This window comes from Balaenoptera borealis, assembly GCF_965194805.1.
Source record: "Balaenoptera borealis genome assembly, chromosome: 21".
NCBI classification, from domain to species: Eukaryota; Metazoa; Chordata; class Mammalia; order Artiodactyla; family Balaenopteridae; genus Balaenoptera; species Balaenoptera borealis.
Genome location: NC_138880.1, coordinates 11,082,422 through 11,110,062, shown reverse-complemented (window position 1 = coordinate 11,110,062; position 27,641 = coordinate 11,082,422). Strand labels below are relative to the sequence as shown.

General features: G+C 41.9%; 1 protein-coding gene across 25 annotated transcripts in view; it reads left to right on the top strand.

Annotated features, from left to right (window-relative positions):
• Positions 1-27,641, top strand: part of LOC309619657 (uncharacterized protein) — a 386,823-nt gene that overhangs the window by 44,202 nt on the left and 314,980 nt on the right. For all 25 annotated transcript variants that reach the window (XR_014239096.1, XR_014239097.1, XR_014239098.1 and 22 more), the window contains exon 2: positions 440-538. Coding sequence is in view for 9 of the 25 variants with exons in the window: in XM_082375087.1 (XP_082231213.1) it covers positions 440-538 (99 nt within the window). In the remaining 16 variants the exon portion in view is untranslated. The remainder of the gene's footprint in view (positions 1-439; positions 539-27,641) is intronic.

Sequence of the window (27,641 nt, the reverse complement as noted above, 5' to 3'; positions counted from 1 at the left end):
GTTGCAGAAATCTAGAAATGAAGGCTTTAACGACTTGGGAGGCTGAGGTACAGAGATAAAAGAATGATGAGTGAAAAGATGATGAGAAAAAAAAAAAAAAAGATGATGAGATTTTATTTTAGTCTCTTCTCTAGACTTTGACCTATTACAGAGTTTTTCAGGTCATAAATGAAGAAGAGATGTTTAGATCATTTCTAGGAGTGCTGAGAAGGTGTCTGTGGTCATAATTCAGTATGTTTTATTTTGGGGAATGAGAAATCCTGTTTTCATTTCGTTTGTTGTTTCTAAGCTCTGAAGATTGCCAATTAGCCCTTGCCCTCACTGGATGCCTCTGTAAATTTTTAAAATTCATGGTCCTTGAATAAACAAAGCAAACAGCCCTATTATTTTTTCTGCACTTTTGTATCTTTATTATAGCCTGCTTTTTTTTTTTTTTTAGGCCACACCATGCAGCATGTGGGATCTTAGTTCCTCGACAAGGGATCGAACCCGGGCCCCCTGCGGTGGGAGCACGGAGTCTTAGCCACTGGACTGCCAGGTAAGTCCCTATAGCCTGCTTTATATTATGGTTATTCTTTGGTGAGTCTTCTCTGCTAGATGGGGTGAGTCTTCTCTACTAGATTATTTTAAAAAATTATTTAATTTATTATTTGTTTTTGGTTGCATTGGGTCTTTGTTGCTGTGCTCGGGCTTTCTCTAGTTGCAGCGAGCCAGGGCTACTCTTCGTTGAGGTGCGCGGGCTTCTTGTTGCGGTGGCTTCTCTTGTTGTGGAGCAGGGGCTCTAGTTGTGCGGGTTTCAGTAGTTGTGGCACACAGGCTCAGTAGTTGTGGCTTGTGGGCTCTAGAGCGCAGGCTCAGTAATTGTGGCTCACGGGCTTAGTTGCTCTGCGGCATGTGGGATCATCCCAGACCAGGGCTCGTACCGGTGTCCCCTGCATTGGCAGGTGGGTTCTTAACCACTGTGTCACCAGGGAAACCCTCTGCTAGATTTTTAAGGCAGGCACTATGCTCGTTCATTTCTTAGCATGGAGCCAGGACATGGAAGGGGCTTAATTGATGCAGATTCTATTGAATTTATTATAAGTGTTCATTAAGAACCAGAGAAGGGACTGTTTAGCTTTTTCTCAGTCCCCACAGAAACTAGGAGTTCATGTCATGTTTTTTCATCTTTGTTAGAGCTGAAAACATTTGTACATTGCCTTCAGATAATACACAAAAATTGTATATACCTGTTGTATGGGTCTATCTATCATCTATGTATGTAAGTATGTATGTATATATGTTTCTGTCCATTTTCTATCTGTCTATATCTATCTATCTATCTACCTACCTATGTATCTATCTATCTACCTATCTATAATGTATGTATGTACATATTGATCATCTATATATGTAAGTATGTATGTATCTATTATCTATCATCTATGTATGTATGTAGTACGTATCTGTCTATTATCTATCATCTATCTATCTATCTACCTACCTATCTACCAATCTATCTGTCTATATCTATCTGAGTCTAACAATACAGACGTCTCTCTCACATTAGATAGCTGTTCAGAAACTGGGTGGTATCTGTGGTATGAAGATTGCCCTTGAAAGACCTCTATTGATGTCTCTTTGACATTTTTGCATTATTTTGCAGCTTCCGGGGTGTGGGCAGGAGGGATTTCCTGAGTCTTTGTCAACGATGACTTCTGTGGAGTTTTCCTAAGGGAAGGACTCTGTCTGAGGTGGTGAGCAGAATCAGAGCTTAAAGCGATTCTTCCTTGAAGAGCGGGTAGCTGCAAAGGCTCTCTGTGGTCTTGGGCTGAACTTGAGTTGTACAGATATATTTAGCCCTGGCGTAGGCACTCAGAACCCCAGGAGATGTTGGTTCTGAATCCCGAGAGGGCCTTGGAAATCCCTAATGGGATTGCTGGAGCTGCCATCACTGGCACATTTATCCCCAAAGGTCTGATTCTCTAGACTCAGTCAGAGCTTGGTCAGGCAGCCCCCTTTTGTTCCCCTTAACTCAAGAGGAAATCAGCAAACTGGGAATGGGAAGGCCAACTTCCAAACAGCAGCTTGGTAGGACCTGTGAAACATAGGCAGGTACTGGTGGCAAACGGTCTTCTTGGCTGCCGGACTGCGGTCATGCTGGAAATCAGGATTCAGTCCATACATCCAGGTAGACATCCAAGTTACTTTACTCCATGAGCCCTAGTTTCTTTTTGGGTTTTGATTTTAAGTCTAGGTTTCACAGAGCTAATTAAAAAAATCATAGTATTGATGTATGTATGTATGGAGCCCGGAGAAGAGAAACCTGAGGCCTTGGGGAAATGCATCAGAGTGAGGCCGGGAGATAGTTAGTGCCCTTAAAAGCTTCACAAAGGTGGCCCCAGCAGTTAAAAGGAACCCCTGTGAGCCAGCCCCGAACCAGCCATCTTCAAATGATAGCTTGGGAGGGAAAATTTCCAACAGCCGTCCATTGGCGTCTGACAGTTACTGATTTCCAGAGGAAGCCATGGCACTAGGTATAACTGGCCACAGAGAAGAGTATTATACAGAATGGTACCTGTAAGAATGAACAAGTTACTGATCCTCTCAAGATAGATCAGTATAAAAGATTTTTACATAAGTGGTCACATCAATGATGGAGAAAAATGATTACGGTCAAATGAACTAAATAGATTCTGGAGATGGAAGAGAGAGGACTTTGGGATGAACAGGCACCATGCCCACAGCCAGGCCAGGTGATGATTTCTTGGCTTCTGGGTTATTTTCTAACCTGGGTCACTGAAGGGGAGGGTGTTAGCCACGAAGTTCCTACTGCAGAGGTAAAAACCATCAATTTATTCTTCTTGCCAATGGACCACCTGTAGAGATGACCTAGAGGGCATGATAGATAGCTCTTTCTTGTCCGGCAGGGGGGAGGTTAGGGACAGTTCTGCACAGAGGCAGAAGAATGGCCATACCATCCTGTGGCTGCAGCTCCCTCGAAGAGGTCGGGAGCCCTCAGCGTGGATGAACAGGCAGCTGCAAGGCGTCGCCCAGGGAGACGGTCGTGAGACTGTAGTTATGGGTCTAGCTGGTAAATTCCTTGGTGTGCGCCCAGCACAGACACTCACTACCCGTGGGACCTGGCAAGTATTTCCTGTTTTGGTGCCTTGGATTCCTTACCTGTCAAGTGGGGATAATAAAGGTACCTCTTGCATAGGCTTTTGCTGGGGAAAAAACCCTCTAAGTATTATTATAGAGCAGGTGTCCACAGACTATAGCCGGTGGGCTAAATCCAGCAAGCCACCTGTTTTTGTAAATAAAGCTTGATTGGACCTCCGCCACACCCATTCGTTTCCTGTTGTCTGCGGCTGCTTTCAGGCCACAACGGCGGAGCTGAGTAGTTGTGACAGATGCCATACATCCCACAGAGCCTAACATATTTATTCTCTGGCCCTTACAGAAAAAGTTTCCCGACCTCTGTTAGAAGCATAAAAATCAGGAGGAACAACTATGAAAGAGAATTTGCAAAGTGTCTTAGCGTTGGTTGATAAGAAGACTAGGGGTGGGGTACATGTGGGGAGGTGGGTTTTGACTCACAACCTTAATTTTTCCAAAATGTGTGTGTGTCAGTCATATTTAGAATGCAGCCCTGTGGTGTTTTCCACTGCATCTCACGCACAGGGTTACGCTGCCTGCCTGCCAGCGCACCAGGCTTTATCCCCTGCCAGGGAAGTGTGTTGGCTGTTCCTACTGGGCCTCTCTTTTGACCTTTGGGCTTTCTACCCATCCTTCTCTGATCGTGGAACACAGTTGTATGTTGGGATCTCAGGATGGTAGGAATGAGATGCCAGAACAGGAGACACAGGACTGCATTTTTGTTTATTGTGTTTGAGTTAACGTGTTTCCATGAACTCCCTTCAGGCAGAAGGGAGTCTGCAGCCTCATAAAAAAAAAAAATCAATGTACTTTCCTAGTGATCAGAGATTTGGGCTCACTCAGGGGAATGCTCAGAAAATGCTTTGAATTTGAAGCCTGATGGGGCAGGACCAGGCTTTGTGGTATAATTGGAAGAATTCATATAAACCAGCTTTAACTGAAACATCCCTGTTCCCTCTCAGGGGCTGAAGCCTGAGGGTTGATACCTAATAGGCTTCAGGAATCATCCTGAAGCATCCTTAGGAAGGAGATCTGGGTTTTGATGGTATTTATAATATGCTGTTACCTGGGGGAGCTGACTCCCAAACTAACAAATGCATTTGAAGGATTAGGGTCTTAGAATCACAAAATGACAGGGACAGCAAGGCCCTAGAGACCATCCAACTGCATCCTCTTCAGGAGGCAGAAGAAGAGACCCAGAAATGAGATGAGACCAATCCAAAGCCATACTGTCAGTCACAAACCAATGCTCCGACATGAAAGAAGGTGACATGAAAGGTCTGACTCAGTGGGACCCCCAGACCTCTAGGCTGTTTTGAAGTTTTTATTAGGAGATTTGTGAGTGGTTTTCTATACCTATATTTATACGTGTTTAGGTCAAATAGGTTAACTTGAATGTCAGGTTTTATTATTTTGGTTAGAAATATATTAACCTAGTGTGTTAACACTGGTTCTTGTCTGCAACTAGAAAACTCTGGTTGGCATTATATATATGTTTATATATATACATATAAATCAGAGCTTATTACTGTGCAAATATATAATAGATATCATATAGTATATTTATAATTCAGTTGGAGAACTAATTCTATCCAGAAAATGCAGTGGATTTGATAGATACAATATTTCTAAGTATGGCATCTATTAGGTGATGGCTAATAAGAGGGTTTCCCAGTAGGGAAATAATTTGGGACCACTGATCTAGACCAGGGTCAACAAACTATAGCTGGCAGGCCAAACTTGTTTTTGCAAGTAAAAATTTATTAGAACACAGACACACTCACTGTACTGTCTGTGACTGCTCTCCTAATAGCAGCGGAGATGAGAAGTTACACAGAGACCACATAGCCCCCCAGAGCCTAAAATGTTTGCCTTCTGGCCCATTACAGAAAAAGCCTGTAGACCTCTGACCTGGTCTGCCCTCTCATTTCTCATATCCCGTGAGGACACTAGCCTGGGAGGTAGAGTGACCTGCCCTGGGTCCTGTGGCTGCACCAGGCAGAGCCTGAACGGAAACCATCTTTTCTGTTTCCCTCTTTGTGCTTCTGGACCTACATCACAGGGTACCGCCCACACCTGCTCAAGGTTCTGCTTCTCCAGTTACCATCCATTTACATCAGGAGGAAACGGGTCCTATGAAGAGTAAGGTTTTGAAAAGGGAAAGGGAGGGAAAGGTCTGGAACATGGTGACTCTTGGGGTCCAGGGAGGTCACAGTGGGAGATTTGGGCAGGGTCCACAGTAAGAGGGAATTCATAGTTAGGTGTGGTCAACTTCTTCAACTTAACATTTTTAGTTTTTCTGCTGTAGGAGGCTTAGGTCCCTGCCTTTACAGAGCATGTATTATGTGCCAAGCCCTGGCTATGTCTTTGTAAGGGTATGTCATCAATTCTTATGACAAACATATGGGGTAGGGGGTATTTTTATTCCTGTTTCAAAGAAGATGAGACAGAGTCACAGAGATGTAAAGTCACATGTCCACTATCACGGAGCTGGAACATGGTAGGGCTGGGGTTTGGACCTGTGAAGATAAACTTTAGGGCTAGCCTCATCTTAATAGCCCCTTGTATACAACATTCTTGCTTCTTTTCTGATGCTGGGCCTGTCGTAATGCGGAGAAGCACTTATTTCTTCTTTGGGAAAAAAAGCAGAATTTACATTTATATGAACTCTAGTTTCCTTCTCTGTGACTCAGCACAGAGAATCTGTTTTACAGGGTTCTGTTTTCTTCCAGGATGAAGCTGCTCATCCTTCAGACACCGCATACAGAAGAAGCAACTAATAATAATAATAATGCTTACCTCCTGTTTACAGGATCCCTTTCCATATAATTTACTCCAAGAGACCAGGATGCTCCAAGACAGAGAAAGAATAAGATTAATTTTTAGGGAAGGAAGTTCTGTAACTGAATCCAAATTATAATTTGAAAATAATAAACAAATCCAAATGGAATTATCTTTGAAACTGTCTTTAGTGTGACTAGAAAGGAAATCATCTTTAGAAAAATAACGGTTAACATTTTACTTATTTATTTATTTATTTTTGGCTGCCTTGGGTCTTCGTTGCTGCACGCGGGCTTTCTCTAGTTGTGGCGAACAGGGGCTACTCTCCGTTGCGGTGGACGGGCTTCTCATTACGGTAGCTTCTCTTGCTGTGGAACACGGGCTCTAGAGCGCAGGCTCAGTAGTTGTGGTGCACGGGCTTAGTTGCTCCGTGGCATGTGGGATCTTCCCGGACCAGGGCTCGAACTCGTGTCCCCTGCATTGGCAGGTGGATTCTTAACCACTGCGCCACCAGGGAAGTCCCGACAACTAATATTATTTTAGAAACTTTTTTTTTTTTGTAAATCACTAGAGACTCATAGAAAGTTACAAGAAAAGAAAAAAATATATATACAGGGAAGACCTATTTTTCCCGAATGGTAACATCTTGCATAGCTAGAGTATAATATCAAAACCAGGAAACTGACATTGGTACAAACGTCCACCCACAAAACTTACTCAGATTTCAGTAGTTTGACATATACTCATTTGTGTGCATATATGTATACTTCTTTGCAATTTTATCACATGTGTACATTTGTGTAGCCATGACTGCAATCAAGATGTGAATTGTTTCATCACCACCAGGCTCCCTTGTGCAACTGCTTTATAACCACCCCATGGCCCCTCTCAACCATGTCTCTGTTATCTCTCTGTATAATATTATTTCAAGACTCACGTTAAATGCAGTCATGCAGTATTTAGCCTTCTGAGACTGATTTTCTTTTTCCCTTTTTTTTTTTTTTTTGGCCACACTGCGGGGCTTGTGGAATCTTAGTTCCCGACCAGGGATTGAACCAGGGCCCTCTGCAGTGAAAGCACTGAGTCCTAACCACTGGACCACCAGGGAATTCTCCGAGGCTGATTTTTTTAACTCAGCAGAATGCCCTTGAGATCCATCTAAGTTGTTACATGTGTCAGTGGTTCATTCCTTTTTATGGCTGTGTAGTATTCCATGGTGAGGATGTACCACTGTTTGTTTAACAATTCACCCGTTGAAGGACATTTTAGTTGTTTCCAGTTTGTTTGACTATTATAAATAAAGCTTCTATGTACATTCAAGTACAGTTTTTTTTTTTGACATAAATTTTCATTTCTGGAACTTCCCTGGTGGTCCAGTGGTTAAGACTCCACGCTTCCAATGCAGGGGGCATGGGTTCGATCCCTGGTTGGGGAACTAAGATCCAAAATGCTGTGTGGTATGGCCAAATAATTTTTTTTTTTCATTTCTCTGGGATGAATGCACAGGAGTACCATGTTGGGTCATACAGTAAGGACATGCTTAGTTTCTAAGAATCTGCCAAACTGCTTTCCAGAGTAGCTGAACCATGTTACAGTGTATGAGTGACCCCATTCCTCTGCATCTTCACCAGCATTAGGTGTTATCACTATTTTTCATTTTAACAGTTCTAATACGTGCATAATGATATATTATTATGGTTTTAATTTGCATTTCCCTAATGGCTAATAATGTTGATTATGCTTTCATGTGCTTGTTTGTCATCTGTATATCCTTTTCAGTGACATGTCTATTCATGTGTGATGCTTATTATCTAATTGGATCCTTTGTTTTTTACTGCTGAGTTTTGAGAGTCTTTTATATACTTTATATCTGAGTCCATTGTTGAATATGTAGTGTAGTGTGTATTTTCTCCCACTCTGTGGCTTGTCTTGTCATTTTCTTCACAGGTAGTTTTTTTTTTCAGAGTAAAATTTTTTATTTTCATGAAGTTCAATTTTATCAGTTTTTCCTTTTATGGACTGTGCTTTTGGTGTCAAATGAAATGATCTTTTACTGGAAGGTGGGAGTTGGCTGGGAGTAGTGAGAGGGCAAGAACAAGGGGGTTAATGATAAAGCACTAAAAGTCTAAGTGACCTTTTTATTCTCCCTCCATGAAGGGTGGTCTTGGGCCTTGTTTTAGCATCAAGCCATCAGGGGAGTGCGAGTCAAGCCCTCGGCATGCCACGAGGCTTCAGGAAAGGAGACAGAGGTGGGGTGTCAGTGGTGTGGGCTCAGAAAAAAATCCTCAAGAGCCAAGAGCTATCTCTGAGAATTAATGGACTGCTTTCCTCCAGCCTAGTCAAATAATCCAGCTCATTTCATGTGAGATAAATTACAGGACCTCGTCACCCTGGCTCCTAGGGGAGGACACTTCTGTGATTCATGGCGCTCGCCCCCTGGGAGCCCAAGGCGGCAGAGAACCTGCCTTGCTGACTGATGACTTGTGGCTCTGTGACCTCGCCACAAGGCTGCTATTCAAGGAGAGAGGGTGGGGTGGGAGGCGTATGCTGGGGAGGATTTCAAATGAAGTCACTGCTCCCGGCACAGACTGGGAGCCGGCCACCCAAGAAGGACAGTCTTTAGGACTACTGTCAGGTTATACCCAGCATCACTATCTAGTGTTCTGAGGGGCCTGGCCTGACTCAAGCAAATGTCCCAAACAGTCAGCGTTCAGCTTCGTGGTGCTTGGCGTTTGTGGGTGGTTGTGTTGTTTGCTGCTGTTGCATATGCGTTCAGTGTGTGGAGGGTTGTTTTGCAAGGGAGTGGAGAATGCTGGGCGTATGCCAGTACGAATGGGGCTGGCAGAAATGGAATGGATCTTGTGGGCACAAGGGATTCTACCAAGTGGCATGTGTGTCTGGTCCTTTGAACAATGGAGAGGAATGGAAATTAACCACAGAGCAGCTTCCTGCCACCACTGCCCCTTTAAACCTCTTCACAGCAGCTGGTTTTCTTGCCGCTAGGTAACAACTCAGGTTATCTGCTGACTTTTCTGGTCACTCGGAGGTAGTATAAAATCCAACAATTCTTTTCAGTAACTAACAGCCTAGTTTCAGAAAGTGGAATGCCTACTGCCTGATAGTAACCTGTAAGTCAATTCTAACTCACAGTTAAGACTTCTCCCCTTCCTCCAGCCCTAGCCAAGTCTAAGAGAGAAGCCTATAGCAGATGAAGAGGGCTGTGATCAGCTTCTCCTACATTTCCTTCTCCTACATTCCTGCTCTCCTACATTTGCTACATTTTCTGTCTGACTCCCTGTTATTTCTGACCCTTCCAGGTTAGAGATGAAAGGCCAGATGGAGGTGACCAGGGGAGCAGAATATTATTTAATGGACACCGTAGGGAGCTGGCTTCAAGCTCTCTAGGCTTGACAGATATTTAAAAATAGAATCTTTCTGGCTTCTGGTACTCTGGTTGGTTCTTTGGACATGCTTCACCTCCCAGCTGCTGGACGTCTCTCACCAGCTGTCTCCTGACTGCAGCTGGAGCTACCTGTATTCTGGCCGGTCACTTACTTCTTCTACAGCCCTTGGGAATTTGGCAATACCTTCAGCTAGCATCTCTCGAGTACAGTGTCTGAATGGGGTGATTTTGTCTTCCAGGGCACATTTGGCAATATCTGGAAACACTTCTGGTTGTCACAACTATCGGCATCTAGTAGATAGTGACCAGGAATGCTACTAAGTATCGTACAAGGCATAGGACAGTCCCACACAACAAAGAATGATCCATCCCCAAATGTCAATAGTACCAAGGTTGAGCAACTCAACTCTAGCACAAGGAAAACTCTCATACATCCTTTGCGCTAACACATTCTGGGCTTGCAGGTGGCTATCGTTGGAGTCCGTCTCCTTCAGCTTACCTGTCAACAGCCAGCCGGCACATCCCTTGCCTGAATCCCCCAAACTGCAGTTCTCTGAATGGTCTTGCTGAAATCCGGCTTCCTTGGCTTGGGGGTGGGGCACACAGTACAAATTTTTTCAGAGAAATTTTCCTAATAAATCGCTCTTCTTCCACTTTTACTCCCTTGGTGTGGGTGATGGACTTAGGAGTTATCTAACTGAGTATTATAAAATTTATCAGCTATTTATTGTCGCAAGAATTCTGTGTCACAACCTCAAAACCTCCATGGTGTACAACAATGTGCATATTTATTGCCTGTGTCCTTTGTGTGGTCGACTAGGGTTCTGTTAATCTGAACTTGCTCATATATCTGGGGGTCAACTGGCCATTTCCGGATCTGGGCTGGGGCTTGGTTGGGGCGATTGCCCTATGTGTCTTTCATCCTCCGGAAGGCTTGCTTGGACACGTTCCCATGGCAATGACAGAGGAGCAAGAGTGTGGGCAAGTTCAATTAGCTTTTTAAGCCTCTGCTTGTGTCATGCTTGTGTCATATTTGTTAATACCCCAATCACCAAACCTAGTCACATAGCCAGGTCTAGAAGTCCAGAGTCAGCGTGGCAGAGCACAGGAAGGCAAAGTGGATGGATACAAGAAGGGGTGAAAGATTGGAGACACTGATGCCAGAGATCTATCCCACTTCCTTTCAAATTTCTACAATGTATTCACTTAAGAATGTGGCATCTCTTAGCTTCAAGGCTCAGCTGAAACATACACAGGAAGATTCTCATATTAACATACAATAAACACATATATATGTTTATCTTACCCACTGTTGTACGTATAGTTGGCATGCAACTGATATCATTGCCTTTATTGCAAAAAATAAAGAAAATAAATGAATGAATGGGTGAGTAGATGAATGAGACGGGAGCAGCTTGACAGCCAGCATCTGAGGAGGCAAAAACCTACCAGCTCTATCTGACCTGGCCTCTCTCAGCCACTTGTTACCACGTCCCCAAGAAACACAGGTTATAAACCCATACCCGATCTCACACCTTCAAATCAGGGAAATAAAAAGTAGAAACTTTTCAGGAAAAAGACAAGAAACTCCAGAGGTATAGGAAAGAAATGTTAGGATTTCTTCGAATTCAGATAGGCACCAAAGTGCAAAAGCTCAGTAAGACAGGGTTGGACTTACCCACACCTGTCTTTTCTTCTTCTTTTCTCCTTTCTCTGTTATGTAACAATCTCAGACATTTATTGGGAGCTAAATATGTGTAAGGCACTGACGTACCAGTTTCACAAGCGTTATTTCCTTAAAACAACTTGGAGAGGCCTGTATGATGGTTATTTTACTACGGAGGCTTGGAGAGAGGTTACAGAACTTGTTTAATCTCACAGAGCTGGTAACTAGTAAAATAAAAAAAAGTTGAATTCAAATCTGTCTGGCATTTAATCACTGTATTTTTCTGCCTCATACCTTAAGTTTGGGTTTGCTTTGTTTGAAAAAAAGAAATCTCAAGCCATACTTTGTTCATACTTTCCTCTATTTTGGTGGAAGAAATGGGTTGATTCATTTCAAGCACTGAGAAAGCTTTACCCCTTCAAACATCAGCCCTTCACCCCATACGTCTATCACCCAGAGATGTGTTTTCTTCGCCTCCTCTGGGCCACTTAATTACATTCTCTCTTCTTTAGGAGGAACGCTGACATGTAATTATTTCCACGATTAGCACTCTTGTGCAGCTAATTGTAATTATGCCTTATAATCACAGTTATAATCATCAATTACTCATTGCTGCTTCATTTGAATGTTTTCCTTTATCCCAGCTTCACAAAGTTGATGGAGGTAATGTGCCTGCTTACACACACACACACACACACACACACACACACACACACACACTTATAAATCATGCATGGTCATTATTTGGTCTTCTATGTTCTCACCTTTGTTCTTGTCCCAAATTTCATTACAGTATTTCACTGGCCACTGCCCAGTTGGTATTTCCTCTCAGTTCTGGTTTGGCTTGCTTTAAGCACCTTCTATTGACCCTTCAGGTGAGGGAGGGATTCTTATCCTAGAATTTGGGGGATGGCTAAACACATGACACCAGACACTGGGCAGATGAGATGGACAGCAGTTGATTAATCACATGTACTCACAGCCCTGGGGAGGGAAACACTGGGCCATGCCAGCCTACACAGCAGTTGTCCTTGGGAGCAGAGTGAACAACTAGGGGCTGTAGGAGGCTGACTTTGTAGTATCAAGAGATTGGGGTGCCCCTGGAAGGAAGTGATTGGCTTAAATCATTCTGTGCCTGCTTCCCATGATAGGGAGGGTCCTTTAGGCTGTGGGGCTTTACCTGTGGGAGCATAATGGCGAGTGGAACTTGCAGTTAGGCTATTCAAGAATTTCACCAGGTATCAAGGCAGCGCATAATATTGGTCTTATTTCAGGCCTTAGACCACACCACTCCCACCTAGAAGTGGGAACAGTGTTGCTGTAGAAAAAGAGGTTATAAGCCCGGGCCCTGGTGGTGGACAGTGCAGGTTTGAGCTTCAATACTTTGATCATGGGAAAGTTCCTTAACATTCCTGTGTCCTGATTTCCCCACCTGCAAACGGGAGTGATTCTGCATGTACTTCATCAGGTCGTTGCAAATATTACTCCGTTCTGTCTTGTCTATAAAGCACTTAGCTCCGTGCCTACCCCACTGCACTGCTCCAAACATGTATCTAGTCTTCAGGACAAGATGTCTCCGGTTTTGATCTTCCAGTGAGTTCTCTAGGCTCTAGAGGACAACTACACTTTCTCTATTTTTTTCATTTCTAAGATGCTTGAGGAAAATGATGCTGCTAATAGAGTTCTAAGATTGCAGAACTCAAATTCTGGGGCCAGTCTGCACAGTCCTCATAAAGAAGAACCATGTGTGGTCTAGGGGCCTCGTGCATCTCTCCTTGTCACCATCAGATTATTTAAATATCACTAGTAAGCACCACACACTATTCAATATTCCTTAAATATTCTTTGGCCTGGGCTGCAGCCTGAACAACTTTGAGACCCTCAATCCACTACTGTTTTCCAAGAGCTTCAAGACACATGGAGATGAACCACCAGGCAGCCTGGATATTGTTTTGCTTTGCAGGCATCACTGCCTGCTTCAGAGATGCCTCGTCATACTCCCTGAGTATCAAAAGCTCTAAATCCATTAATCCGTTCTATTCTTCAAGTCCTGGATGGCATCTTCCCATCAAACTTTCCCTTTTCTCCTAAGACATGATACTGTCCTTTTCTAAATGCCTCTATTCATGGTCTGTTCCAATCTTGGACACTTATCTATATCATTGCAGTGTCTTGTGTTGCTGATTATATTTTTATATAAGCAAACCTCATCTGTCCACCTAAGATGTGAGTCTGGCACAGAACAGGCACTGGTTGTACTGCTGCTAATTAACCTTCCGAAAACAGTGTGTGTGATGATCTCTGTGTTCCAAGCCCTTGTGGGATTGTGTAGATGGTCCCAGAGGAGGAACAGGGTCCGAGGTTGTTGACAGGCAAAATCTCCTAGTTCTTATTTTTGGTCCCGCTGCTGATGCTGTACTTGGCTTTTGCCATCTGACAGAGGGAAGCTGATTCTGGGCTTCGTCATCATATCTGGTCTCAAATCAGAGTCAAACAGAAAAGGGCCCTGATCCTGGAGAGTTTAGTAGCAGGTTTGCTGTGAAATTGCCCTTTGGGAAAGCTGAGAGAAGTAAGAGAAACTAATACTGAGTGTCTTCTATGTTAGTCACATGACAGACGTTACCACCCCAAAAATGGCACCTCTGCGTTACAATCATAGTGCACACATGTGGCAGGTCGGATTCTCCTAGAAGCAGCCTCTGAGATGGAGATTGTCCTGTGGGAAATTGACTAGGGAAATTTATTAGGGTTTAACACCTGAGTGGGGGCAGGAGGGTGGGGAAGGGAGGAAGCAGGCACTGGGTGGAGGGAGAAGCTGGGCTGCGGTGTAGTCACCACAAAGCCCCCAGCAAGCCCATGGGACGTTCTAGAGCTGGGATCAGGGGCCCAGGCCTTTGTAACCTCAGCCAGCAGTCACTGCATGTGTGTTGTCTCTGGGAAGGGATGCAATTTGGGGCAAAGCAAGGTGGCTCTCTTTCTTCAAGGACAATTCCCAAAGAGGGATGACAGCTGCGGGCAGCACCCACAGACATTGAGGAAACGAGTCATTGACTTCTGAAGGGGGGATTTCATGGCGCAGCGTGGCACCCAGCACACATTTCTGATGTCCATGGAGCCTGTGCTCTTCATCTGTGAAAGATGCTTCTCACTCATCCTGGCAGGTCCCAGTGGCCATGTTTTCTTTTGACACCATTCTCCTGACCTTAGGTGAATGGACCAGGCATGGATCCTGGATCAAGTTGGGCCAATCAACTGTTCTGCCCCCAGGGACAGATACACTGGATACCAGTTGGTTGGAGTGGTGGCCTTCATTTTACACCATATGCACAGAGATGCTGAGAAAGCCAGTCTGTAAAGAGACACAGATGTGATAGCTCATGGGGTCAAAAGGAGGTGAAGGGACAGACTGTCTGGATTCCTGAGGACTTTGTGTTTCCTGGTGCTCTTTGCCTGTGAGGCCTGATTGAACTTCCTGTTCTTGGGTTCTGTATTAAAAAAGCCTGGTGTTCTCTTATTTCCCATCTCCTTTTCCTCAAGTCAAAGAGGGCTTCTGTTACTTCCAAAAAAAAAAAAAAAAAGAAAGAAAGAAAGAAAGAAAAAAAAAAGAGCACTGATTAAGACCACAGATGATGAAATTGAGGTTCAGAGAGGTCAAGGAACTTACCCCCAAATCACAGCAAATTAGTGACAGAATAATGATTCAAATTCAGTTTTTTCTTTATTTCCAACAGAAAAATTTCTTTTCTACTATACAGTGTAACACATTTAAAGTTAACCAAAATGAAATCCAAGGTTTGGGATTATTATATTCATCTACATATGTTTTATCTTTTAAGGTTTTAAAGTACATTCACATGCATCATTTCATTAGATTTGATCAATACGGAGAACTTGGGTGTAGACAGAGCAGATATAATAATCTCCATTTTGCAGATAAGGAATCTGAGCCCAGGGCCAAAGTCCAAGATAGAGAGAGAGACTGAATTTTGGAGGTGGGTCCAATTGAGCCTAGAACTATCTCTCTTTGATGCCAGTATATTCAGTTTTGGCCTTAACAGTTGGCTCAAAAGGGACAGAAGCCAAAAGGCTGTGTTAGGTGCTGGCTTCTGTGGAATCAGAGTTGGGTGGAGCTTTCTGGCTGAAGGATCATAAGATGCTGAAAACTGGAAGGAAAAAGAAAAGTCAGGATCCTAATCCTGTAGAGATCAGGGACAAACACCGAATCCTGGGATTGGAGGGGGTCCCTTGATTCTCATAGATCCAAGAGTCTAAAGAGGAGATTGGAGCAAAGCCCCAGGAGACTCCTGGGTCTGTGTAGCTCCCTGTCTGCTGTGGGGTTGGCCATGACCATGAAGATGAGCTTGAAGAACGAGAAGCTGGGAGACGGTTTACTCAAGAGCATCGTGTGACAGAGACTGGCTGGTCCTGTGTACATTTTCCCAGTCAGTGGCAAGTTCTTTTTCAGAATGAGGCCATGTATAAATAAATATCAAACCAATAAGGGAAGAAAGAGTGCTTCTGGCTGATGTGAATTTAATATAATCAGCCCCACTTCGTAGACTCTGAGCTATTTTATCTTTGGAGTCTTGAAAACAGATCTAATATAAACCATGACTACTTTGAACTCTAAGTTATAAGATAGGCATAGAACTGCTGGTTTCTTCCTGATAATTTTCCGCTAGTTATCTCATTCTCTACGTATTCAGGATATACCTTTGGGAACTGAGTGCCAGCCTTCTGTTGCCAAATTACAATTGGTACATGTGGATGCTGCTTGTCATTGGTTACCAAATTCCTACCCGTGTCTCCTTGTTGGAGATGCTGGTGAGCAGAGTAACCATGGTTACCTGGCTGGGTGGATCATCTTATTCTAATATTTCCATGTCCAGTCCTTATTCTTAAGGTTGACCCAATAACAACCGCCGATGAGGGAGCAGTGGTTGTCTGAAAGTTAAATGGATTTTTCTGGGGTCCATGATGGAATCTGGCACACAATTTTTTGAGAAGGTATTGATAAATAAGCAACTTTAAGAGACACAAGAGGGAATTCCCTGGCAGTCCAATGGTTAGGACTCTGCGCTCTCACTGCCAAGGGCCCAGCCAAAAGAAAAAAAAAAAAAAGAGAGAGAGAGAGAGAGAGAGATACCAGAGACGTGGTAATGTGTGTGCCTGTGCCTGAGTGTGTGATGGACAGAGATGAGGATTCTGTGGATATGGTGGACACAGAGTGCTAAAATGGCTTTGTTAGTCAATGATTTCATCCTTTTTTTTTTTCCTCTTTATTTTTTCCTCTGATAGAACTCTGGCTAGATTTTCATACAAATTATGCCAAGTTAATTATTTCATTCTTTTCAACTAAACAAGGACAGTTAGGAAAATTACTTCTGTGGTCCTAGATTTCACTGAAACTTGGATTCAGACCATGTTTCTTACCTCACCTCTAATAAAGGGCGCTGGCGGGGGGTGGGGAAGGGCAAGATTAGAGCTGCAAAATGATTCTGTTTCTTATTCTGAGGAAGCCAGACTCCTTTGCAGATGAATAAATAAAGAACAGTCCTCCAACTCTGAGGTGACTGCTTTCTTAATAAAACTTACAGGAATATATACACTTCTTACTTTTGATAAATTTTTTTTTGCAAAATTAGAGAAGAGTAGAAAAAAGAACAAAAATTCTTACACCCAAATTCCACCTCTCAGACTTTTTCCATCACATTAAGTGTTCATCCTTCTATTCATAGGCACTGTACATATAGACACAGAGAGAAAGGAATAATCCCATAAGATAGGATAGACCAATATGTTGCTTTTTGCACAACGTTTTAACTTTAGTTTTATATGACGTCAACAGAAGAAAAAGAAACAAGTGAATTTTTAGGCGTTGCTGAACTTACATAAATGTTTTTTCACCTCAAGAGTTTTTAGGTTTTGAAAAGATCTTGTTAAGGTTATGAGCAAAGACTAGGAAAAAAATTAGGAAATGGAAACCCTCGTGTGTGTTTTATAACTCGATGCTTCCATTTTTGACAGTATTGAGTGGCTCCTTGCTATGAAGATGAAGAAATTAGCACTTTGAACAGCTTTCTGCATCTCCTCTCTCCTCCCAGACTCCCAACTACTATTTTTACTGTGTCAATGTTTATAACATTTACATTCTATTCTGTAACCATAATTTTGGCACTTATTGAGTTTAAGTTCTGTGTTTAAGAACTTTCAAATTCCAAAGATGGTAACACATATCTCAATGACATTCCTTCTCCCACCCAACATCAGAGCTCTCTCTCCAGGAGCCAAGCCCTGTCCAGATCCATCTAATCTTTCTGTGGCCTTTCATTTCTCTCCTGGGTGGGATTCATGGTTGCCTGGACCAAAAGACATCTTCTTTCTTGGTTTATTCCATGTATTTTGGGGAATATTTACTCAACTAACTTCCCGGGGACACCTTGTTTTATGAGACTAGACTCTAAAAATGTTTGTGGGTTACTGCATTTGGCAAAATCTGAAGGTTGACAACAAACACAGGTACAGATTTTAAAACCCCGGCATGATTGTTTGAGAAGGTGAGACATTCTTCTATTTAAAAAAAACCTTTTATTTTCTTTAAAGTAAAACATGTCCTTTATATATAATTTAGGAAATAGAGATAAACAAAAAGCAAACAATGAATCTCTCCCACAATTCGACCACCCAGAGATAAGAATTGCTAAAAATCGTAGTAATTAGATTATTTTGTATTCTTATAATCTCCTTCTGTATTCACAGAAAAATACTTATTTATCTTTAAAAATAGAGATATGATTATACTATAATATTGTTTGTAGTCTGATGTTTTAAAACTCAGTGTTATTGGGAAATATCTTAATTGCATTTTCATTTATTGTTTTAAATAAGTGTAGCCTTTTAAAACCAATTCAGAAAATGTCAGAATCAGGATGATCTGAAATAACATTACCATCAAGTAATACAATACTTTCATTTTACATAGGTCTAAAGATTTTACCTATATCATTACATTTATTAAACTCACACACACACACACACACACACACCCTCAAAAGCATGGAATAGGGAGGAGACATTTGTAACCTGTTCAGTTTTTTTTCTTTTCTTCTGAACACAATAATTGAGACAGATAATGATTTGTATACAGATGGTAATTGTGATGGTTAATTTTATACATCAACTTGACGGGGATGAAGGGAGCCCCCATATTAAACGTTATTTCTGGGTGTGTCTGTGAGGGTGTTTCAGATGAGATTAGAGTTTGAATCAGTAAAGTGGATGACTTTCCCCAATATGGGTGGGTATCATCCAACCTATTAAAGACCTGAATAGAACAAAACGGCTAGGAAAGGGAGAGTTCTCCGCAGGGAAAACATTTCCTGATCTTTCCTAAAAGCTACATATCTCAAATGTACAGTGATAGTCAGGAAAAGCTTTTTATATTCCATCTGCCTCAGTTTCATCATTGTCTAGTGAAAGTCTGAATCAGTGGTATGAGGTCATATTTTCATGTAAATTCATTTCACTGACCATTCAATCCCCTACGATAATAGTTATAATTTTCTTCAGTTGGTCTGCAGTTGGTTGAAGACCGCTTGGAGTAACTTTGAGGTCCTCAGGTAGAGGGAATTCTGCTGAGATGGCCGGAGCCACATAGAGAGTCCAGGCACCTTTCTCCACTTAAAGCCAACTGCCCAGGTCAAAGGAAGCATCAAGAAAGAAATGAGAGAATGGCTGGATTAGTTTGCTAGGGCTGCCATAACAAAGGACAGCAAACAATGTGGCTTAAAACAACAGAAATGTATTCTCTTACAGTTCTGGAGGCTAGAAATCCAAAATCAAGGTATCGGCAGGGCCGTGTTCCCTCTGAGACTCTGAATCCTTCCTTGCCTCTTTCTAGCTTCTGGTGGTACCATCCATCCTTGATGTCCCTTGGCTTGCAGAGATGCAGAGCTCCAATCTCTGCCTCCATCTTCACATGGCACCTTTCTATCTTCATGCCATCTTCTTATGAAGACCCCAGTCTGACTGAAATAAGGACCCACACTATTCCAGCATTACCTCCTCTTAACTAATTGTATCTGCAATGTCCCTGAATCCAAATAAGTCACATTCTGGGGTCCTGGGGGGGTTAGGACTTCAACATCTCTTTTTGTGGGACACAATTCAACCCATGACCATGGCTGCTAAGATTTTAGCCTTGGATGCAAGGCTTTAAAAAGTAATGACAAATGTCACACAGCCAATACTATGCTTTTCTTTCTTTTGCCAAATCTACACTTGCCTGATGAGAGCGAGGAAAAGGGCAAAGGAAACGATATGATATTTGGTTTCCTGAGAAATTGTGACCCTTGGAAGGTCTAGTTATTAGAGGTAGTTCTGAAAAATAACCACTGTGCCTATCATTAGTGTAACCTTTTAGAGTTTACAAGATGCTGTCACATACGTTGTCACTTTGATCCTGACAAGGATCCTGTGGGATGGACAGGGCAGGCATTGCCATTTCCTCCATTTTACAAAAGTGAAAGCAGGTTACACAGCTAATAAGTCGTGGTCTCTGACATCAGATTACTTTTTCACACCACCCACAGTGACTCAAATCTCTCTCTTCTCTGGCCCCTGTATTATATTTAGCAGGTATTAACAGGCATTTCCTTGGGCCACATCAGTCTAGGACAATTGTGGAGAAGCAGCAGAATAATAAACCCATCAATCCCTGGGAATGGCTGATAAACATTCTGTCCAGCTTTTTCAAGTGCCTAGGAGCTCCTGGATGGCTTTAGGGCTTTTTGTTCCTTCAGTAGATTTAACAGAAAGTCTATGCTTTCCTTCCAGTCTTTCGCTCCATGTGTGACCAGTTATAAACACATGTTTATATAGGCAAAAAGAGAATCTTATGAAGAGAGGGTGCTTTTATTTATTTATTAATTTAATTTATTTTATTAAAAATTTTATTGGATTATAGTTGATTTACAATGTTGTGTTAGTTTCAGGTGTACAGCAAAGTAAATCAGTTATACGTATACATATATTCATTCTTTTTCAGATTCTTTTCTCACATAGGTTATCACAGAATGATGGGTAGAGCTCCCTGTGCTACACAGTAGGTCCCCGTCGGTCATCTATCCTATATATAGTAGTTTGCGAGTGTTCATCCCAAGCTCCTGATTTATCCCTCCCCCCGACATTTCCCCTTTGGTAACCATAAGTTTGTTTTTGATATCTGTAAGTCTGTTTCTGTTTTGTAAATAAATTCATTTGTATCATTTTCTTAAATTAGATTCCACATATGAGTGATATCATATGATATTTGTCTTTCTCTGTCTGACTTCACTTGGTATGATCATCTCTAGGTCCATCCATGTTGCTGCAAATGGCATTATTTCATTCTTTTAAAAAATTTAAAAAATTTTTAAAATTTAATTTAACTTTATTTTTTAATACAGCAGGTTCTTATTAGTTATCTATTTTATACATATTAGTGTATATATGTCAATCCCAATCTCCCAGTTCATCCCACCCCCTCACCCCCGCTTTCCACCTTGATGTCCATGTTTGTTCTCTACATCTGTGTCTCTATTTCTGCCTTGCAAACTAGTTTATCTGTACCATTTTTCTAGATTCTACATATATGCGTTAATATACGATATTTGTTTTTCTCTTTCTAACTTACCTCACTCTGTATGACAGTCTCTAGGTCCATCCACGTCTCTACAAATGACCCAATTTTGTTCCTTTTTATGGCTCAGCAATATTCCATTGTATATATGTACCACATCTTCTTTATCCATTCCTCTGTTGATGGACATTTGGGTTGCTTCCATGTCTTAGCTATTGTAAATAGTGCTGCAATGAACACTGGGGTGCAAGGTTCTTTGGGGTGCAGTGTATCTTTTCGAATTATGGTTTTCTCTGGATATATGCCCAAGAGTGGGATTGCTAGATCATATGGTAATTCTATTTTTAGTTTTTAAAGGAGCCTCCAGACTGTTCTCCATAGTGGTTGTACCAATTTACATTCCCACCAAGAGTGTAAGAGGGTTCGCTTTTCTCCACATGAGAGGGTGCTTTTAAAGGGAAGGGAGATTTAGGCTTTTTCTTACCTGGAGAAGGCTTATGATCCTCACTCACAGTTACCTATTTTTTAAAAAAACATTAAAAAAAATGTATTTATTTATTTTTGGCTGCGTTGGGTCTTCGTTGCTGTGCGTGGGCTTTTCTCTAGTTGCGGTGAGCGGGGGCTACTCTTCGTTGCGGTGCGCGGGCTTCTCATTGCGGTGGCTTCTCTCATTGAGGAGCACGGCCTCCAGGTGCGCGGGCTTCAGTAGTTGTTGCTCCTGGGCTCTAGAGCACAGGCTCAGTAGTTGTGGCGCACGGGCTTAGTTGCTCCGTGGCATGTGGGATCTTCCCGGACCAGGGATCAAACCCGTGTCACCTACATTGGCAGGCGGATTCTTAACCACTGCGCCACCAGGGAAGCCCCAAAAAACATTTTACCAGTAATACATGTAGATGGAGCATACATCAAAACTACATAAAAAGTACACACAGAACAACCCTGATTCTCCTCATGCCTCCATTGCCTGTTTCCATCCTCTGTAAATAGGAACATATATTTTTATTTCCCCAACACCCTACCTTTTACACAAAAGGAAGCATACTATATACAGTCTTCTGAATCTTGCTTTTCTCATTCAGCAATGCATTTTGGAAGCCTTTGCATAACAGTGTATAGACAACTTCTTCATTCTGTGTTACACTGCACAGGAATCTATTATATGAATGACCATAAGTAACTTAAATAGTCCCCCATGGAAGAACCCCTGCATGTTCAAACTTGTTATTATAGACAATGCTGGAAAAAAATGTGTACACACACCAGTTAGTACATATGCAAATATATCTAGGACCAATTCCAAGAAATGAGGTATCTGGGTCAAAGGATAAATGGATGAACTTTGAAAATGTTATGTTAAATGAAAGAAGTCTGACACAAAAAGGCCACATGTTGTCTAATTCCATTTATATGAAATGTTCAGAATAGGTAATTCCAAAGAAATCGACAGTAGTTTAGTGGTTGCCAGGGGTTGGAGGGAGGGGGGAATGGAGAGGTTCTGCTTATGGGTCTGGGCTTTCTTTTTGGGGTGATGAAAATGGTCTAAAATTACATAGTGATGATGGTTGCATGACTTTGTGAATATACTAAAGACTACTGAATTGTATACTTTTGCAAGATGAATTTTATGGTATGCGAATTATAGCTCAATAAAGCAGTGACAAAAAATAGTTAAGATCTTGGGGTGTCAGAGGGCAGGAATAGTTCCTTGATCAGGCTGTGCTCACGTTTCCAGAGAAATCCCCCAAGACGGGTAATGTGGAAGCACTGAGCCATGTCACTAAATTCCACTGCCTTGCCTGGAGACCCCTGCCCTAAATTATCCTGAAGACTTTGCAGTACCAATTCAGAAAATTAATTCAGAACTGGAATTGGGAGAAATTCTCAGGAGGGAAGGTATGCATGTCACTGAGCCCCTTCTGACATGCTAGACAGACAGAATGAAGAATTGATCAGATGGAATGATTAGGAAGCGATGCCATCTCCCAAAGAATCCAGTTTTGTTATTGCGGGCATCTTTGCTCATTATTCTGATGAAAGGTGTGAGCCTCTGCCTTTCTGTGCAGATGAATATGGACGTGGGGTGTCTGCTGGAAGATGAAAGCATGCCAGCTGGCTGGGGCAGATTATGGTACCCGGAGTTAGACTTAATCAGCGGCAAATACGGTCATCCACGCTCCCTCTTGCTTGTTCCAGGTCGCCCCGAAGAGGCCACCAGCTGGTGTTTTGGGGATTGAGCTGATGAGATATTATTACCTGACAGTCTTCATTTTCAAAAATAAAAAGAGATTCAAATGAATGCAGGGATCCTTGTTTTTAGCTCTCAGCCAAAGTATGCATGACGTTTGGGCAACTGTGTATAGAGTTTAAAGGGTAAGGAGTTGGAGAACGGAGGCGCTCATGGGCCATTTGCTTGTGACCCTAGGAAGAGGGAAGGTGTCCAATACACACCCCTTTCTCTCTTTTCCATCCCCAACATCCTAGTTTCGGTTCTCCCGTCTCCGATTCTGTCTTTGAAATTTCCCTTTTGCCAAGTTTCTCCGTCTTCACTTTTCGTTACTCTACTTGAATCACTCCTCTTTCTCAAATACACATTTGACACTGTGGCTCCCTTGCTGAAAAATCCCTGGTAACAGTTTTAGACCGTAGAATAAAGTACAAAGTCTTTACCTAGGATTCAAGTTCCTCATCGGGTCACAACAGATCCATCCACTTTGGCTTTCCAGCCATACATCCTAAGTCCCCGATACATTTAAAGAGTTTAGAGAGCATCTGTATCTTCCTTCATTTATGTTGGATATTTTTATTAATCCTTGAAGGCTCAGCTCAAATATATCTTCTCTAAGAAGACTTTTTCTGATTCCTCCAAGCAGGATTAAATTCACCCTCCATGCCTACACCCCATCCCCCAGACAGATTGTTATGGGGGTTCGATCAGTTTTCTACACTAGGCTAAATGCCCTAAGAACAGGCTCTTATCCAGCTCTGTATTTTTAGTTCCTAGCACAATCAATATCTTGTTCATTGCTGGTTCTCTGTCTCTCTGTTTCTCTCTCTCTCTCTCTCTCTATATATATAAATGAAAAGGTGGACCGTGGGACCAGATACATGAATAAAATATAGGCTAAGATGAAATTCAAACTGGGAAAGATTATGCTAAATTTGGAACTTGCATCTTCTGTTTTTCCTTTGCAAATGAAGGGCAACAAAAAAGAAGGCAACAAAAAGGAAGGAAGTGAGAAATGCCAGAATTGTCAGGGGCCTTTGTGATTTGAAAATGGTGTCCTTACCAAGAAATTAAACTGAGCTCATTATCTCATTAACTTTTGACTGGAGAGGGAATATGCAGCTGAAATTGTGTTCTCTTTCCAATATGACAAGTTGATAACAACCTGGGATTTTGAAAGACATTTTGTTTTCTTAGCAAGAAATTCCACCCATACAAATGAGGATCCATGGAGAGGAATTCCATTTGAGAAAGATTCTTAAAGGCGAGAAGCATCTGTGTCTAAATTGCTTTGAGTGCATGATAAATCCCAATGGGTGATAAAGGTATCCTTACACTAAGATTAAATCTTACCACCAACATATTGGAGTAGTTAAAACTTTTAACTGCTATACAAGATAATTGTGCTTGACCAACCTTTTTCCTTCTCTCAAGAGATGCTTTGAAATGTGGATAACAATGCCAGCATGCTTATTAGTGGCCACCATTTTTAATGTCCTTCAACATCTAACAGGATATTACAAATGGAGATTCTTAAACTGCTTGTTGGTCAGACACTTACTGTATAAACCAGAGGGGATCTGTGTTCCTGGAATAAATTATTTTATTTCTAAAAGTAGGAGGAATGGCATAGAGTGGGAAGAACAATGAACCTGAAGTCAGGGACGTGGGTTTTTTCTGAATTTTATTTTACTTTTTTATACAGCAGGTTCTTATTAGTTATCCATTTTATACATATTGGTGTATACATGTCAATCCCAATCTCCCAATTCATTCCACCACCACCACCCCTCGCCACTTTCCCCCCTTGGTGTCCATACGTTTGTTCTCTACATCTGTGTCTCTATTTCTGCAGTCAGGGACATGGGTTTTAATTCCAATCCTTCCCCAAGTTTGTTTAAATTTAGTCTCAATTCTCTTAACTATAAAATAGGTAGAAAACATATGCCATAAGATTTTTTTTTTGTGGGGTGCTGCTAAGTAGGATCAAAACGGTAGACCACTTGGATGTCTTCTCTGGCTCACAAAGACCCCCATGTCTTAGACTGGCTGGAGAAGGTTCTAAAACATGCTAAGCAAATAGTCTGAGGAGTGATTTTAATTGATGTCTTTCAAACAAACCACCTTGTATATTGTACCTCTTAAAACTTTCAGTTAATACTGGGAGGTAAGGAGTTTAGTATTTTTATTTATTTATTTACTTATTCGTTTATATATTTATTTATTTATTGGCTGCATGGCATGCGAGATCTTACTTCCTCGACCAGGGATCGAACCTGTGCCCCCTGCAGTGGAAGCGCGGACTCCTAACCACTGGACCACCAGGGAAGTCCCAGGAACTCAGTATTTTTAAACTCCCTGATGACTACCATCGCTGTTTGCAGGGTGAGTGCCTATAAGCACTGTACTTGGATATGACAGCAAAAATCTGAGGAGACACCCAGCAAGGTCACTTTCTTGAAAAGCAGGCTTCTCCATCTGTGTGAAGGCAAGTGGAGGGAGTGCCATCAGGGTAACCCCAAGTTCCCTTTGTAAAGTTATTTTGAATCTGCTCTCTTTCACAAAGTAACGAGCACTTACGTTTGAGAAACTAAAATCACACCCTCTTTACCTAATATAGATTTTTCTTTCTGTTTTCCATAGCAAGATGGGCATGCACCTGCACAGTAAAGAGGTCACAAATAAACAAGTTTAGAGAGTAGAGAAAACTATTCATTCTACGGGATCCCTACCCAAAGCTCAAGATCTGCACTCGGAAATAAAGGAGCGTGGGGTGAAAGAGATTGCCCATGAGGACGAAGACACGGCTTTTCAGAGCTGGGGCAGTTAGGGGTGGGGAAAGCCTTTCTTAACATCTGCAGATAACTTTGCACTGAGATGAAAAGGTAACAACATCTGAAAGAATGTTACAGGTGGCTGAATTAATTAACTCCAAATCCCAACACCCCTGAACATCCAGCGTTGGGATTAGGGAATCAGAGCTAGTTTACTAGTGAATCCCAAATCTCAGACATTATTTGGATTCAAATTGGAACAGTTGCAGATGGATCCAGGTGGGAAAAGGATTAAGGAAATAGGGTGGTTGGATATTTTCTTTCTCCTCTGGGAAAAATGATTCCATTTATTCCCTTTGTCCTCTCATGCTCTCTTCTTTCTGTCTCTTCCATGGACCATTCTTTTCTTTCTTCCCTCCATCCATCCGTCTGTCTCTCTGCTCCATGGCATGTCTGTTTCTTATCTCTTTTCACTCCTGTCACCATTGCTCTGTCTCCACTCTTTTTCTTTCTCCTTCCTTTCATTTGTGGTTTATTTTTGCTTAAAGGCACAAACGTGCTGCTTGATGAGTTTCTGTCATTTCCAGAAAATCTGATTTAACTACAAAAGTGAAAAAATACTGCCGGTATGAAAGTGGGAGTATTAAGGATGTAAATGAACAGCCATCAAGATTGGCAAGAATGCAGTAAAGGCATGACTTCTAAGGCCATATTAAGGTAGCATGGGTGTACCCACTACTGGCTGAGCACATCAGTGGCTAATGGGATTTTATTTTCATGAGGACTAAGCATCGCATCATCAAATCGAGGAACCCTGGGTATCCTCAGCTTCCATGACAATGTTTCTGAAGGAGAAAGATGAGATTTAAGGGGAAAAAAAGTCAAGAGAATCTGTTATGTGTAGGGTTTTTAGAATTAGGGATGGGATGGGTTTGACAAAAAAAAAAATTTGGGTGCAACAAAGTAGGGTGTTAATCCCAATTTATCTTCCCTGGGGTTGGACATTTGATTCTTATATGATGAACTGGGCTTTGGAGTTAGACAGACTTGAATTTTCACTTGACCTCGTATTGGCTGCTTGACCTTGGGAACATTGTTTAGATTTCCTAAGCTTTGGTCTACTCACCTTAAAAAGGGGGATGAAACCTGCTTCAAGGGATTTCAGAGTGTGTGTTCAATAAGTGAGTTACTATTATTCTTATTTCCATGGAAAAAAAGCCTATGCAAATGCTTTGGTCATACTTAAAACACCCTGCTACTGAAATAATCACCTGGTACTTTCAACTTCTTTTAGAAAGAATGCTTTATATGAATACGAGTGAGGAATTCTCTGGTAGAGTCTGGTATATTAACGGAGCAGCTTGGAATGATGCTTTAGACCAGGCTCAGCAAACTTTTCCTGTGAAGAGCCAGCTAGCAAATATTTGAGGCTTTGTGGGCCGCCGTCTCTGCTGCAGCTCTTCAACTCTGCCGTTGGAGCGTGAAAGCAGCCGCAGACGGTATGTAAATGAACAAACATGGCAGTGTTCCAATACGACTTAATTATTAATGGCTGCTGAAATTAGGATTTCATATACTTTTCCTGTACCATGAAACATTAGTTTTCATTTGTTTTTTTTCCCCCCAACCATTAAAAAAAATGTAAAAAAAAATTCTTGGCTAGTGGGCTGTGCAAAAACAGGCAGCTGGCTAGATTTGATCTGAGCGGTATTTTGCTGACCCCCATTTTCAATCTACAAGATGCTAAGACATCAGTTTGCTTTCTAAGTCACAGATGAGGACTCAGAAGCACAGAGATATTCTGTCATGTGGCTGGAGTCTCTCTTAGCTGAGTGGCAGAGGTGGGATTAGAACCCAGATCTTTTTTTTTTTTTAGTAATTTATTTAAACGGATATATTCAAAATATTTTTACTTCAACATGCTGTCAAATAAAAATTAATGAGATACTTTACACTTTTTTGTGCTAAGTCTTTGAAATTCAGTGTGTTTTATACTTACAGCATACCTTTCAATTCAGATGCTAATTTTTCAATGA